The sequence below is a fragment of the Muntiacus reevesi genome, chromosome 11, assembly GCF_963930625.1.
Source record: "Muntiacus reevesi chromosome 11, mMunRee1.1, whole genome shotgun sequence".
Lineage (NCBI taxonomy): Eukaryota > Metazoa > Chordata > Mammalia > Artiodactyla > Cervidae > Muntiacus > Muntiacus reevesi.
In genome coordinates, this window is record NC_089259.1 from 10,728,616 (window position 1) to 10,744,962 (window position 16,347).

General features: G+C 40.0%; 1 protein-coding gene across 1 annotated transcript in view; it reads right to left on the bottom strand.

Moving 5' to 3' along the window:
* The window catches only part of VWA8 (von Willebrand factor A domain containing 8), a 371,377-nt gene that overhangs the window by 111,972 nt on the left and 243,058 nt on the right, over positions 1-16,347 (bottom strand). Inside the window, exons 36-37 of the mRNA XM_065901945.1 lie at positions 8,475-8,556; positions 4,183-4,387 (exon numbers count right to left, since the gene is read on the bottom strand). Of these exons, the coding sequence (XP_065758017.1) occupies positions 4,183-4,387; positions 8,475-8,556 (287 nt within the window). The remainder of the gene's footprint in view (positions 1-4,182; positions 4,388-8,474; positions 8,557-16,347) is intronic.

A 16,347-nucleotide genomic window follows, 5' to 3' on the forward strand; every position in this document is an offset into this window, starting at 1 on the left:
ATTACGGGCATTGCCTAACTGTTACCACACAGTCAAAGAGTTAGACCATCTTGATGAAAACAAGTTCTGCTGATCCATGACCAGGAGATACAGTGAGCAATTATTTAAAAAAATTTTTTTAAAGAAGTATTGCTTTTCTGGGCCAAGGAAGATTCCCAAAGATACATGTATGTATAACAGTCCTATGAAATGTGTATCATTCTATAACAGTGAGCCACTGAATCAGACTATTTTCAGAATCGGTGACCAAAGTCAAGGGTGGACTATGCTGCTTAAAAAGAAGAAAGAATCGCAAACCTACACAGAAGAGCTGGAGGTAATGTAGCTGGCAGAGTGAAAAACTAAACTTACTAACAGAGTACCAGTTAAATAATCTTGCGGTTTCCAAAACCGAAAGTGGGCCTTCACATTCTTACCAAAATCTTAAAAAATCATAACTGTTGGACTTGTAGTTAAAGCAAAACCCAGGCCTAGTTACAGCAAATGACATTTACTCTAAGCATATCTTCTTTAAAAGGTTAGAGGTGCTTCATATAAACTAGTTATCTTTCCTACATATTTTTGTCTATGCCATCATTTTCAAATACTTACTGTATCTATTGCGTGCCACACACTCTCTTAACTATAAGGATCAATATGTTCCATCCCACACTGTTTCAGAGAGTCTAATCAATTTTTAAAGTATATACTTAAGGAAGTATTACTCAAAGGCCTCAAAGATATTCTACTAGTAAAAATGAAGGATTTCGTTTCTGGTCAGTTTATTGTGCTTGCTTGTATTTGCACGCTCAGTGTGTGATCCTCTATCCATGGGACTTCCCAGGCAAGAATCCTGGAGTGGGTTGCCATTTCCTTCTCCAGGGGATCTTCCTGACCCAGGGATTGAACCTGTATCGCCTGGCACGTGGATTCTTTACCACTGTGCCACTTGGGATAGTTTATTGTAACTAGACAATAACATTTGAAAGTTGTAATCTTTTAGCCTTTCTGCTCCCACGAGGATTGTCACCAGGAGCTTTTTAGAGAAGATGATCTGCTTTCTGAGGAAAACTGTGGTGTAGTTTTAATAGCCTTCTTGGGAGGATCTGAATGTAACTAAATAAAAATATGGAAACTATGCTTTATAGAGAACACTTTATAACCTAGTCAGAAAAATGTTGCTTATAACTAACCTGTGCTTCTGAAAATATGGTCTAAAAGTAGTAAATACGGATTCTTAGTAACGGGCTCTTGAGCTACAGTTACAGTGACACTTTGAGTTTGTTGTTACGGTTGTTTACTATAATACAAACACACCGTACCATCAAAGCATGTAAAATTAGTGAATACATGGATATGCAGCTCAGAAAATACCTCCTTTCAAGCTATACTCACAAGAAAACTATCAATGAATGCATTAAATAAACACTGAAACTCAAAGCAGCAATCACTTTAAAGCTAATACCTCAAGAAGGCTGAAATGTATCAAAGTCATAAAGTATATAATGGACAGAGTTGATCTAAAAGATAAACAGTTCTTTTGACACCAGTAAAAGGAATCAGGGAAAGACGGGGGTTAATAAATGGTGAATGGCCTGGCAGGTTGTCTGCATGACCTTCACTGTTGACCTAAAGGAGCATCTCATGACCAATAAGAACCGCCTAAAACAGGTGTGTACAAACCTCCCTACCAGCAGATCTGCGGCTTCTTCAAACCCCTGGACTGTAAACCAGGCCTTTTAATTCCTACGATGAAAAGTAAGCTCATTCGGCCACTAGATGGAGATCAGGTTACTCTGCTGTTGACAGGGAAGCTGCCGGCAGTTGGTAAATGAGAAGTATGTTACTCAGAACCTAATTCTCTTTTCTCAGTACGTCTATGAGAGGTATTTTCCAAGCACGCAGATCAGGAGCAGACCTATGTCCCATAAAGGGTCCATAAAGAGCAACAGGCGGTGCTAGTGGTAAAGAACCCGCCTGCCAAGGCAGAAGACCTAAGAGACGCAGCTTCGATCCCCTGGGTCAGGAAGATCCGCTGGAGGAGGGCATGGCAACCCACTCCAGTGTTCTTGCCTGGAGAATCCCATGGACAGACGATCCTCACAGGCTACAGTCTATGGGGTTGCAAAGAGACACGACTGAGGCACCTTAGCATGCAGCACAATGAGCAAGAGGCTGAAGGATCTATTAAGAAGGTAGTTGTAAAAGACACATTTTTGCTTAAGTATGTATTTTCAGTATCAACAAAGTGTATCACGGAACATCGGAGATGGAAGGAGAACACAGGATAACATCTACTCTTATTTTCCAAATGGAACTATCATTCCATTCTCAATTATGTAACTTTATTACTGAATAAATCTTATTTCTATGATAGCTGAACTTTAAACTGGGGACAATGTTACACATTTTCCAGAAAAATGTATTATCTATAGAAAGATCAGATACTGCCCTACATACTATAGCAGAGTATTTTGATTATTTTTGAGACATTATATGCTATACTTCTGTGCATTTCTAACCTAGGAACTGTATGTGAAATTGCTCAGTTGTGTCCGACTCTTTGCAATCCCATAGACTGTAGCCTACCCAGCTTCTCCATCTGTGGAATTTTCCAGGCAAGAGTACTAGAGTGGGTTGCCATTTCCTTCTCCAGGAGATCTTCCCAACCCAGGGATTGAGCCCAGGTCTCTCCTGCATTGCAGGCAGATGCTTAACCATTTAAGCCACCAGGGAAGCCCAGGAACTATATATATTCATTCAATAAATAGCCAGTTACATAAAGACCAATAAAAGATTGAGAGAGTTAAAAAGAATTCCATTCGTTATCAAAAAGCTTCAATTTTGTGTATATGGGCATGAGAAGTCCAGTATTCTGGCCTGGAGAATTCCATGGACTGTATGGTCTATGGGGTCACCAAGAGTCAGACCCGACTGAGTGACTTTCACTTTCACTTTTCACCAATTGCTGTAATGAAAAAAGGACCTTAATTCAGACAAAGAAGAAACTTAATCTTTAGAATAATAATAGAAGCAGAACCATAGTTAATTAATTTTCTAATAATTGTTATGGATAGCAACCAACATTCAGTCTGTTACTGTGATAGATCCATTGCATTTAATGACATGTTTATTTTAGAGTAATACATTTGTTTCAGCTTAATTGGATGAATATAGTCATACCCTTTCAAAAGAATTTGAGGTTGCTGGCCTATATTTGTTTATGATTTTCAAAATGCTCCTGTAAGCTAAAAAGATGTATTACTCATTCATGCATACACAATACATATATATTTCTTCTCTAAGGGAAATCATAAAAATAACCACATAAATAGCAATTAATAAGTAGATGTCAATGGTAGTTTGTCAAAATCTCTTGTCTTGTTATCGTCTATATCACTAACTGGGTCTTTATAGAGCAACAGAGTTGGCAGGAACCTACCTTTCTTTTTGCTGGATAAGAATGAAATATAAACAAAGAAATTTTCCTCTGAAGGTTAAAATAAATAAATTACAGACAAAACAAATCCTTTCATAACACGGTTTAGTATTTATGGGTACGCAGCCTCCCACACTGTCCACATTAGTTGCAGACAGCAATCAGACTACGTGGTGACTGAGCTCCTTCTGGAGGAGTGGGGTTTTTTCCCTCTTTGCTGACCTGTTCCCACGTTTCCTTCTAGTGCAGGCTTGAGTCTACTTGTTACAACTGCTAAACCTCCGTTCTCTGGAAATAAGGGAGCCGGCAAAAACACACCTCTGTTGGGTGCATTTCCGCTTATCTTCTCTAGTCTAAAGGTTCTGGCCTTATAATAAAGTGCTGCGTTTAGATGCTCAGGATTTCTGTTTCCTTGGTAGCACGGGGAGATGCTGACGACAACGGCAGACGTGAGAACGGATACAAAGGTGGCGCTGGAAACTGATCAATGCTTAAGGTTAAAAAATAAAAGTTGATGATTACATTTGCATGTTATGAGGTGAGGAACCTATATATTTAAGCACTGACAGACAAACAAGGCACAATTTTACTTTTTCACCATGTCAAAGGATAGATTTGTCTTTTCCTGAGTCCCCAACTTATTTTAGCTGTTTTAGCAAACTACATTTGAGTCTCTGAGCCAGAAGCTTCTATGACTGTGGCATCTGCAGATAATTGATAACTTAATGTGCCCCCTTAAGTGGTAAGGTCAAGTCAAGCGGTACCTGCATGTGTCTATCACCTTCTTCTCCAATCATGTTTCTCCATTCCATGAGTGACCGCTGCAGATGCTCAAGGCCCGTTTCCCAAAGCCGGATACGGCCTCCCATATCAACAGTGACAACGCCACCTTTGCCCCACTCAGCTAGCAATGCATCTGTGTCCGAGATAGTAGACAGCCACGTGGTATACGGTGACAGAGAGTCTGACCTGAAAAAGAAATCATGGTGTTCAACCAATCGAAGCCCAGGGAATGATGCCAGTTCAGCTTGCCTTACATTAAACTTGCTGTAAAGAATTCTCATAATTACACAACAAGAACCTGCTCTACAGCATAAGGAGCTACATGCAACATCTTATAATAACCTGTGATGGAAAAGGGTCTGCATGTATATGTCTGCATGTATATATACATGTATATATATACATATGAGTGAATCTGCTTACAACTGAAACTAATATAACATTGTAAATTAACTATACTTCAGTAAGAAACATAATGTTTAAAAACACATTAAAAGCACATTAAAAACTAAGGGACCAACAGATTCATCTGGAAGGAAAAAATACATAGTTATTTACTGGTTATTTACATATTCCTTTAAAAATTTTTATTTATGTTTTAGCCGCACTGGGTCTTCTCGCTTTGTGTGGGCTTTTTCTAGTTGCAGCAAGTAGGGACTACTCTCTAGTTGAGGGACATGGGCTTCTCTCTGCGGTCGCTCCTCTGGTTGTGGAGCACAGGCCCTTGAGTGTGTGAGCTTAGCTGCGCCTCGGCATGTGGGATCTTCCCGGACTGGGGATAGAACCCGTGTGCCCTGCGGTTCTCAACCAGCGGACTACCAGGGAAGCCCAATTTATGTATCTTGCATTTGTAGATCCTGGATGACATTTGCATTCACTGTCAGGAAGAAGGGAACTTTAAACCAACTCACACCTCAGACTCCTGCAGAGCTGACTCACTTCCCAGGGGTCTAAGGTCTACACTGAAACTCATCTTGTTTATGTGTTTTAACTGCATTTATTTGACATGTTGCCTTTTCTAAGTTAGATGGTTATATGGATTATAATAAGAATTTATATATTTCCTATACGTTTCATGCTTATACATATTTCTAATATATACAGTCAATTCAAGGAATGCAACTTTTGTCTGTAAGAGTCAATTGCACACTTCCTTTATCTGAGTATGGCTCTCACTATACAAAAGAAATAGATTAGGAATTCTAATTACCACAATTAATTTTCTAAATATATCTGGTATTTTCTCTATAAAATAAATGGTCTAAAGAGATGGTCTGATCAGATATTTAAAACAATAAAGTATCAATGTAGATTTGCAGAAACTACAAAACCACTATATATTAGGTAAATTTTTATACTGAAGAAATCAAGATAACTACGTTAATCTTTTTAGCAGTCTGCCTTAGTAGACACTGAACACAGAGTGACAAAGCCAGCTACTCTGAGATATGGAAATCTTAGAAAGTGTTTATATAAAGAGAATAATAACAGTAGGATGGAACCAAGTGTTTCAGAGCTATAGGGTTGGCCAAAAAGTTTGTTCAGGTTTTTACATTACATCTTATAAAAAAACTCAGATGGACTTTTGGCCAACCCAATACTTCACAGTGGTAGAAGGACTCAAGGCAACTTTTGATATAATAGAGGATTCATCTCATGGTGCTCTCTCAAAAAATACTTGCCTTAGGAAAAAAAAACTAGGTACAGATGGTGAAGTAAAAGGTCATTCAAGAGTAATGACATTTAATCACTTATGATGTGAGTAAATCTGCCACAAATGCTCAAGATGTATGATTCTATTGAGCATGGCACCTACTGGTTCCATACTTAACTCTCCAGCATGAAAGTTTAAATTTACCAGAGCAATTTCTTCAATACACCAAAAAAATGCTGAAGAAATCACATACATACTACAGCTTGCACACTACATCTAGAATCTCTTCTGTACCTTAAAAAAAAAATCACATTCCTCTTATCTATGATAACAAAGTCTTTAAGGAACACAGAGAATTACAGTAGCGTGAAGTCCAGATTTACACACACCCACATATTAGTGCTGAGTAGTATGGTTTTACAAATGCAACAAAAGTTTCAGGACTAACACTCAAATTGTACTGAGAGCAAAAGTGATATATTCTTTTTGGCCGTACAGTTACATATAGTTTTACTGTTTTCCATTATTTGAAGTTAGCCATCAAATGGAAAATTCCTGCTATCTAACAGAATACTAAATTTAAGCAACCAGCAACAAAACTGAAACCCAGATGGGCTGTTCCCTTGGATTACATATACACCAAAAATGGCAGTAGTTAATCTTGAGAGAAACTCAGGATATACTGACAATGAACAGACTCTAAAACAAGTGGCACTTGAAATAAGGCAAGTTCAAATTGAGATGTTCTGTAAATGTAAAATACATACTGGGTTTCAAAGACTCAGGAGAAAAAAGGAACACAAAATACCGTTAAAATTTTTATATCAAATACGTGTCAGAATAGTAATAGTTTATAATGGTAATAAAATACTATTAATGGTAATTTCACCGATTTCTTTGTGCACTCTTTTACTTTGGCCACTAAGAACATAAAATTACATATGTGGCTCATATTCTATTTCTGTTGGACAGCGCAGCACTAAGTGAATGAAGCATGGGGACCAGCTGGCACTAGCTGTATTTTTATACATATATAGCCATTCTTCCAGGTATTATTTCTATGGTAGGCATAACATATGGTTCATACAGAAAGTTAACAGAGAAAAACACTAAAATATAAAGCTAGGGCTGGGGAAGAAATGAAGAGGAATACTGAAAAAATAATTTTTGTGCTTTAGAAATGTAAAAAAAAAAGTTGTTCTTTGATTTTGTTACTTGAACTGATAGTATATTTCAATGAACACGCAATGGAATAAGAAATTTCCCCAAATGACTAAAAGCCATTTTCCACGAAAGTGACACATTAAGATGCTCCAGAAAGACATTCTTGTATACGTTAGAACAAGTAAATCTATTTCTTTGAAAAATGCTTTCATTATTAACGTTTCTTGCCGCTGCTGCTAAGTCGCTTCAGTCATGTCCGACTCTGTGCGACCCCATAGACAGCAGCCCACCAGGCTCCCCCGTCCCTGGGATTCTCCAGGCAAGAACACTGGAGTGGGTTGCCATTTCCTTCTCCAATGCATGAAAGTGAAAGGTGACAGTGAAGTCGCTCAGTTGTGTCCGATTCTTAGCGACCCCATGGACTGCAGCCCACCAGGCTCCTTCGTCCATGGGATTTTCCAGGCAAGAGTACCAGAGTGGGTTGCCATTGCCTTCTCCGCACGTTTCTTGAACCTGGCTAAATAAAGGGTCCTAAGAGATGAAACCGTGTTTGTGACTTATTTTGTGTTGTCATACTGAGCGATGTTCTTTGGAAGCACAGAAGGCGGTTGGGGGACAGACACGTGTCTCTGCCCTTGCTCTGAGAGTGGAAGGCTCCCCAGGCTCCTCTGCCCAGGACCGGGGTGAGGCTTTAACTATGTGTTCTGAGGCGTCGGCTGCCTGTGAGGGAGGACACGTGAGGAGTATGTGACATCAATCTACACAGAAGCAGGGGCACCGAGGCTGAGAAAAAGGGAGGGCAGGCGTGGATGCATCCAGGAAGGGGTGGGCGAGAGGTGGGGACATACGTGTTTTTCAAGGAATAGGTGGTGCATCATCGGTCCTCTTTTTATATATTCCCTGAGTATAACTATGCTGAATGCTTTGCTTCCACTGCTGAACAGGAATAAACCACTGGCAATAAATCTATTCCAAATCTCTAGAATCCTTTGACTATTTTATGGTCTTCAGGACTAGATACACAGTTACATCTTTAAAAACAATATTAAACAAATGAGATTTAAATTCCTTTGACATCTTGAATACATTTACCTCAGAAAACTAATGTATGAAGTTAATAAATATGAAAATTTTTTCAATGATAAAAATGCTGTTTCAAAAAGTTTTATCATAAGCATAGATCAAAAAGAAAAAGAAAAAAGAAATGAACACTTGAAGGCTGTTAAGACTTATACCTAGGTAACATTTGAACATTTTTCCAGTGTTCAAATAAAAATGGCAGAGCAGCAAGATAAAAACAAACTGTAACTATATATATACATGAAAGAGAGAAAAACAGCTTGCTATTTAAGGAAGCAAAAAGCACACATTTATTCAGGGTACTTGGTAAGAATTCACTGTTTGTTTGTTTTTTATCTGACATACAAGCTAAGAATGAAAGTGAAAATGGATTACTCAGGAATCGGGATGTATCGAAGTCTCTTGGACTGGAGATCAGTAACTTCTATATATCCAGCTGTCTGTGGAGGGGTAACATCTGCAAAGAAGTCAAGACACAAGCCGAGTGTTAAATTACTGCCTGATATAAAAACAGGACCCAAATAAAGCACAGATGCTGCTAAAAATGGAATGAAGTTATCACTCGCCTAGAACAGAACTCTGGGACCCACTTGATGAGGTCTGGGGCTAACCAATTCCAGTCTTGAGGTTAGATGCTCAGTCATGCTTTTGTCAGGAAAACACAGAGATTGTCAGATAGATGCATGTTACGCTGTGATTCTTTAGTGTCAGAGAATTATCTAAGTTCCTTTCATTTTCTTTGATATTAATAGCTTCCCAAGATGGGTCAGTGTTTTAGCACTTAAGAGTTTATCTGAAAATATTGCATCATTGGAATTCTTTTTCCTTCCTAGGAAGTTACAACAGGGACGGTATAATACAGTGGAATCAGCATCTACTTGAAATCAGAGTGGCCTGGTAGACAATCCTGGCTTGACATTTTCTAACTATGACTTACTATGGCCAAGTTAGTTCTCTCTCTGAGACCTGCTTTCATCATTTGCAAAATGAGGATGAGAAGAGCGTCTGAGAATCATAAACATCATTTGCACACAATTAGTAGTTGTTCCACCCCAGTGGCTGTTATTATTAGGACCCCTCAAGACAGGAAAAGGTGAGGTGAAGATCGGGGCAGTGGGGCAAGGACTCTGGGTCATGAAGAATGTGAAAGGTGGGGAAGGAGAGGGTAATGTGATATGGGGGCCAGAGTCCCCAGCTCCAATTCTAGTTGTTTCCCAGAAAATTCTGGGAGTTGACTGACTTTTCCCCCCAAATCCCTGAGGACCTCCATCACCCTCATCATTGCCATTTACCAGCACTGTGTCAGGTATCCTGCCTGTCTTTTCTGTGTTTCATTAACTGCGTGCTATGCTGCTCGGCTCAGTTGCTCAGTCGTGTCTGACTCTTTGCAACCCCGTAACCCACCAGGCTCCTCTTCCATGATATTTTCCAGGCAAGAGTACTAGAGTGGGTTGCCATTTCCTACTCCAGGTGATCTTCCTGACCCAGGGATCGAACCCATGTCTCTTGCATCTCCTGCTTTGGCAGGTGGATTCTTTACCACTGCGCCACCTGGGAAGCCCTATTAATTGCCTTTCTCTTTTTTAGTTGCACCACTCAGCACGTGGAATCTTAGTTTCTGACATTGGAAGCTCAGAATCTTAACCATTGGACTGCCGGGGAAGTCCCTGTTTGGGACTTACAGACAGTGTTTTTATTTTTTTAGTGTTTTTAATACTGACAACTCAAACACCTTGGATTCTGTTTGAGAGATGAGAAAGCGGAGACTTATAGAAGTGGTATAATAATGGACTTGGATAGTGATAGAGAAAGCTATCAAAATCAGGCCTTCCTTCTGGCTTTAAAATCTCTGCTCTGCCCACTGCTCCACACAGCTTCTACCTGAGCTGACCGTGGGGCAACAATTTTAAAATAGCCTTATTTTTACAAAATCTTGGCCTCCAATGTCTCTTTAAAAAAAAACAAAAACACAAACCTACAAAGAAACCATACTCTTAAAGACTTTTGTCTGTTGTCTATCTCCTATTACAATTATTTTTTCATATTGTAACAAAGTTTTCTCTCTCTACTATGCAAAGTCAGTTACAAGTCCGGGCAACTTTAAAGGTACTTCAAAGATACTTGCTTATGTGTCTACCCTTTTTAAAAAATTTTTACTTTATTTATTTTTAATTGAAGAATAATTGCTTTATAATATTATGTTGGTTTCTGCCACACATCAGTATGAATCAGCCATAGATATACCTGTGTCCTCTCCTTATTGAACCCCGCTTCCCCCTCCCACCCCACCCCACCTCGAGGCTGTCATGGAGCTCTGCATTTGGGCTCCCTGTGTCATAGAGCAAATGCCCACTGGTCATCTGTTTTACAGACGGTAATGTACGTTTCAGAGCTACTTTCTCAATTCATCCCACCCTCTCCTTCCCCCACTGCATCCACAAGTCTATGTTTTTTTGTCTGCATCTCCACTGCTGCCCTGCAAATAGGTTCATTAGTGCCATCTTTCTAGATTCCATATATATGTGCTAATATACAGTATTTTTCTCTTTCAGACTTACTTCACTCCGTATGATAAGCTTTAGGTTTCCTCCACTTCATTAGAACTGACTCAAAGGCATCCTTTCTGTGACTGAGTCATACATATTCCGCTGTATACATGTACCACACCTTCTTTACCCATTCGTCTCTCAGCGGACATCTAGGCTGCTTCCACGTCCCAGCTACTGTAAGTAGTGCTACGATGAGCACTGAGATAAATGTGTCTCTTTAAATTATGGCTTCCTCAGGGTATATGCACAACAGTGGGGTTGTTGGCCATATGGTGCTTTTATTCCTAATTTTTAAAGGAATCTCCATACTGTTTTTCATAGTGGCTGAATCAATTTACATTCCCACCAACAGTGCAAGAGGGTTCTCTTCCCCACAACCTCTCCAGGATTTATTGTCTATAGATTTTTTTGATGATGGCCATTCTGACTAGTGTGAGGTGATACCTCGTTGTAGTTTTGATTTGCATTTGTCTAATAATGAGCGATGTTGAGCATCTTTTCATGCATTTACTAGCCATCTGTGTGTCTTCTTTGGAGAATTGTCTGTTTATGTCTTATGCTCACTTTTTATTGGGTTGTTTTTCTGGTATTTACCTGCATGAGCTGTTTGTATATTTTGGAGATTAATCCTTTGTCAGTTGTTCCATTTGCTATTATTTCCTCCCATTCTGAGGGTTGTCTTTTCACCTTGTTTACAGTTTCCTACATTGTGCAAAAGCTTTTAAGTTTAATTAGGTCCCATTTGTTTATTTTTGTTTTTATTTCCATTACTCTAGAAGGTGGGTCATAGAGGATCTTGCTGTGATTCATGTCAAAGAGTGTTCTGTCTATGCTTCCCTCTAGGAGTCTTACATTTAGGTCTTTAATCCCTTTTGAGTTTATCTTTGTGTATGGTGTTAGGAAATGTTCTAATTTCATTCTTTTACATGTAGTTGTCCAGTTTTCCCAGCATCACTTATTGAAGATACTATCTTTTCTCCATTATCTCATTAAAATTTCTGATCAGAATGAGACTAGAATATCCACATTGAATTTATCCAATGTAGTTTACAAAAAAATAAGAAACTTGGCGTTTGAATTTCCCGTTCACAACTGAACGTTTTCAAGATGGCCACCTGACAACCTCAACATCTCTCTTATTTATTCAAAAAACAAGGTTGAGAATCTCTACATGAAGCACTGGGGAAGAGAGGAAAAAGACGCGTGTGGTTCTTGACTTGTCTGAGGAGCCCACAGCATAGAGAAGAAAGTGCCCTTTTCTTTTTTCTTTAAAAATAGAGGGGTGAATGGGGTGGGAGGTGGGAGGGGGGTTCAAGAGGAAGGGGACACATGTATACCCATGGCTGATTCATGTTGATGTATGGCAGAAACCAACACAATATTGTAACGTTATTATCTTCCAATTAAAAATAAATAAAAGCAAAAAAAAAAAAAAATCATTGTGAGCCTTTAGGAACTCGGGAAGGATTCCAGGGTGGGAAGCACAGTCCTGTGGTCCTGTGTGAGCTGCAGATCTAGGCAAGAAGTCCTGGGGGCATAAAGGGGCAGGAGGAAAGGAAGGCAGTGTCCAGGGGCAGCAGGGGGTAAGGAAAGCCAGTTACCGTGGTAACCGGACCACCCAGCAGAATCGGCCATCCCAGACAGCCATCCGTACAAAGCCAATATGCTTATCATAAGTCACGCACTGCCAGCACTGGAAATGCTGCCTGGGATATAAGGTCAGTCTTGGCCGAAGTTTTGTACCATATATAATTTTTGACAGTTCCTGCCTCTAGGACATAACTGAAGTGGGTTGAGTTATTTATAGACCCTGGGTTCTTTGCCAAAAATGACCAGTTATTGAAGTGGTTAGGATGACTAGCTCTGCCTAGCTAATCAGTTACGTTTGGCCTGCCACTTACATGCACTCTTTTTCATAAATAGTAGTATCAAGCTGTGCTACCGCCACCATTGATTTTAGGCTTCCCGTGAAAGCAAAGTAAGCCAACTTATTTTAAATATCGTTTTTCCTATAGCTTTTTTTTTCTTCCCCCACCGTGCAAGTTAATTCCATGGCATAAGGAGAATGAGAAAATTCAATAATGGCTCTGTTTCAGGGAGGAGAAAGCAAGAATTTTATTCTTCATGCTAAAAAGTATTTTCATGCATCAGAAAAGGCAATTTGTGGCTAAAAAGGACTTTAAAGGTGGTGGTAGGTTGCTTCCCAGGTAGTGCTGGTTGTAAAGAACCTGCCTGCCAATGTAGGAGACATAAGAGATGCTCGTTCGCTGGGTCAGGAAGATCCCGACCCGCTGGAGAAGGGCATGGCAACTCACTCCAGTATTCTTGCCTAGACAATCCCATGGACAGAGGAGCCTGGCAGGCTACAGTCCACGGGGTCCCAAAGAGTTGGACATGACTGATGTGACTTAGTACAGTGATGGTGGTAACGGTAAGGCTTGAAAAATAATCAGAAGTGAAGTTTTCGGATTTGAAAATAAATCAGTTTAGAATACATGATTGAATTAAGGAAGTAAAACCGTGGCCAGATTTCCCTCCAAACTTAGCCAAATCCTTGTCTATCCATTTTAAATGTTTGGACACTGTAGAGAGGATGGAGGTTAAGTAAATTTCCATTACATTTGTAATCCAGGTGGATTTAGAAGAGAGGTATAAATTACATTTAGGGATTAGTTCCCTAACAATTAAAGGGAAGTCATTGTCACAGTGTTCAGAGCACAGTTCCCATAAACAGTCGGGCAGCTTAAATGCACAGCATCAAGGTTTGGAGTGGGGAGAAAAACTGTCAGGCAAATAACCAAGAGCATTTTCAGAAGGAAGATGAAATTATATAAAAAATTCACTCCTTCAAGCAATGTAATTTGATATATATGTGTTCCCTATTGTACTAGGTTTCAAGAACTTCTGTGTTCACAGATTCAAAGATTGATGTGTGCCCTGCAATCGGGGTGATACCAAATCTTTAAATTTATTCAAAGTTCAAACAGCAGTGCGTTGCTTTCAATCAAGAGTCATTACTTTGTGTTTAAAGAGCTGAGGCCTATGATTTAAAGGGGAAAAAGAAAAAGCTAACATTTAACTAGAAGAAAAACGATTGGAAGAAAAGTAAATCGCCCCCCTGATCTGCATCAACCACAAGTTACACCCTCTTTGTCAAAGCCACCAGGAGAGTAACCTTTACAGCTTCTACTGATTTCTTTAATAAAAGGCTCATGCACAGGCGTTCTTGACTAATCAGGTGGCTGGTCTGTATTTACTTGAAAAAATTAGTTTGAATTATCATCAGAGACCTAAAGGCTCACAGATTAAAGAGTCAAATAGGCTGAAAGAAAAAAACCATCAGCCCCAGCTTCACTCCTCTCACACCTCACTTTCTTCTCCCAGAGATACTTTGAACTTTTTAAAGCTGTTTCCTTGGTGTTCACCTTCATCCTTCTGGTGCTGTCTTGATGTTTTACTTCTAGGCATTATGTATTGACGTCCCATCATGTAGGACGAGAGTTTAACTCTTTCTCACACACCCGCTTCCTCTGCCTGGGCGTCCCTGGTGGCTCAGTGGTAAAGGATCCCCCTGCCAGTGCAGGAGACCCAGGTTTGATCCCTGGGTCAAGAAGGTCCCCTGGGGAAGGAAATGGCAACCCACTCCAGTATTCTTGCCTGGAGAATCCCACGGATAGAGGAGCCTGGAGGGCGGGCTACAGTCCATGGGGTCACGAAGGAACCTGACACAACTCACTGACTAAACAACAATTTCCCTTGCCTAACACCCCACTTCGCATCCCCCAATGTATTTATGTGATACCTGGATGCCCTCTGAGTCTTCATATATTTATGAAGGTCCGATTGTCAGAGACATGGTTTTCTAGTAGTCATGTATGGATGTCTGAGTTGGACCATAAAGAAGGCTGACTGCCAACAAATTGATGCTTTTGAACTGTGGTGTTGGAGAAGACTCTTGAGAGTCCCTTGGAAAGCAAAGAGATCAAGTCAGTCAATCTTAAAGAAAATCAACCCTGAATATTCATTGGAAGGACTGATGCTGAAGCTGAAACTCCAATACTTTGGCCACCTGATGTGAAGAACTGACTCATTGGAAAAGACTCTGATGCTGAGAAAGAGTGAAAGCAGAAGGAGAAGGGGAAGACACAGAATGAGATGAGATCATTGGATGGCATCACCAACTCTACGGACATGACTCTGAGCAAGCTCCAGGAGTTGGTGATAGACAGGAAAGCCTAGCATGCTGCAGTCTATGGGGTCGCAAAGAGTCAGACACAACTGAGAGACTGAACTGATTGATCTGAAACTGGACCTTAATAAGAACAAATGAGAACAATAAAATACTTTAAAAACAATACTTTGTTTGATGTGTGGAGAATGGGGGGTGGCAAGGGAAGAAGAAAGAGGGAATTTGGTCTACAGGCTACTGCAGTGTTATAGTGCAAAACGGTGGTGACTTTGGATGTGGGCAACAGAACTGTAGACGAGGGGGCTGAATATAAGATCAGCTTCCCTTGTGGCTCAGCTGGTAAAGAATCTGCCTGCAATGTGGGAAACCTGGGTTCGACCCCTTGGTTGGGGAAATCTCCTGGAGAAGGGAAAGGCTACCCACTCCAGTGTTCTGGCCTGGAGAATTCCATAGACTGTATATAGTACATGGGGTCGAAAGGGTCAGACAGGACTGAGTGACTTTCATTTTCACTTTAAAGGTTGTATCAAAAATAAACTCAAAATGGATTAAAGATCTAAATGTAAGACCAGAAACTATAAAACTCCTAGAGGAGAACATAGGCAAAGCACTCTCCGACATAAATCACAGCAAGATCCTCTATGACCCACCTCCCAGAATATTTGGAAATAAAAGCAAAAATAAACAAATGGGACCTAATTAAACTTAAAAGCTTTTGCACAACAAAGGAAACTATTAGCAAGGTGAAAAGAAAGCCCTCAGATTGGGAGAAAATAATAGCAAATGAGGATACAGACAAAGGATTAATCTCAAAAATATACAAGCAACTCCTGCAGCTCAATTCCAGAAAAATAAATGACCCAATCAAAAAATGGGCCAAAGAACTAAACAGACATTTCTCCAAAGAAGACTTACAGATGGCTAACAAACACATGAAAAGATGCTCAACATCATTCATTATCAGAGAAATGCAAATCAAAACCCCAATGAGGTACCATGACACGCCAGTCAGGATGGCTGTTATCCAAAAGTCTACAAGCAATAAATGCTGGAGAGGGTGTGAAGAAAAGGGAACCCTCTTACACTGTTGGTGGGAATGCAGATTGGTGCAGCCACTATGGAAAACAGTGTGGAGATACCTTAAAAAACTGGAAATAGAACTGCCATATGACCCAGCAATCCCACTTCTGGGCATACATACCGAGGAAACCAGATCTGAAAGAGACACGTGCACCCCAATGTTCATTGCAGCACTGTTTATAATAGCCAGGACATGGAAGCAACCTAGATGCCCGTCAGCAGACAAATGGATAAGGAAGCTGTGGTACATATACACCATGGAATATTACCCAGCTGTTAAAAAGAATTCATTTGAATCAGTTCTAATGAGATGGATGAAACTGGAGCCCATTATAGAGAGTGAAGCAAGCCAGAAAGATAAAGACCAATACAGTATACTAACACATAGATATGGAATTTAGAAAGATGGTAATGATAACCCTATATGCAA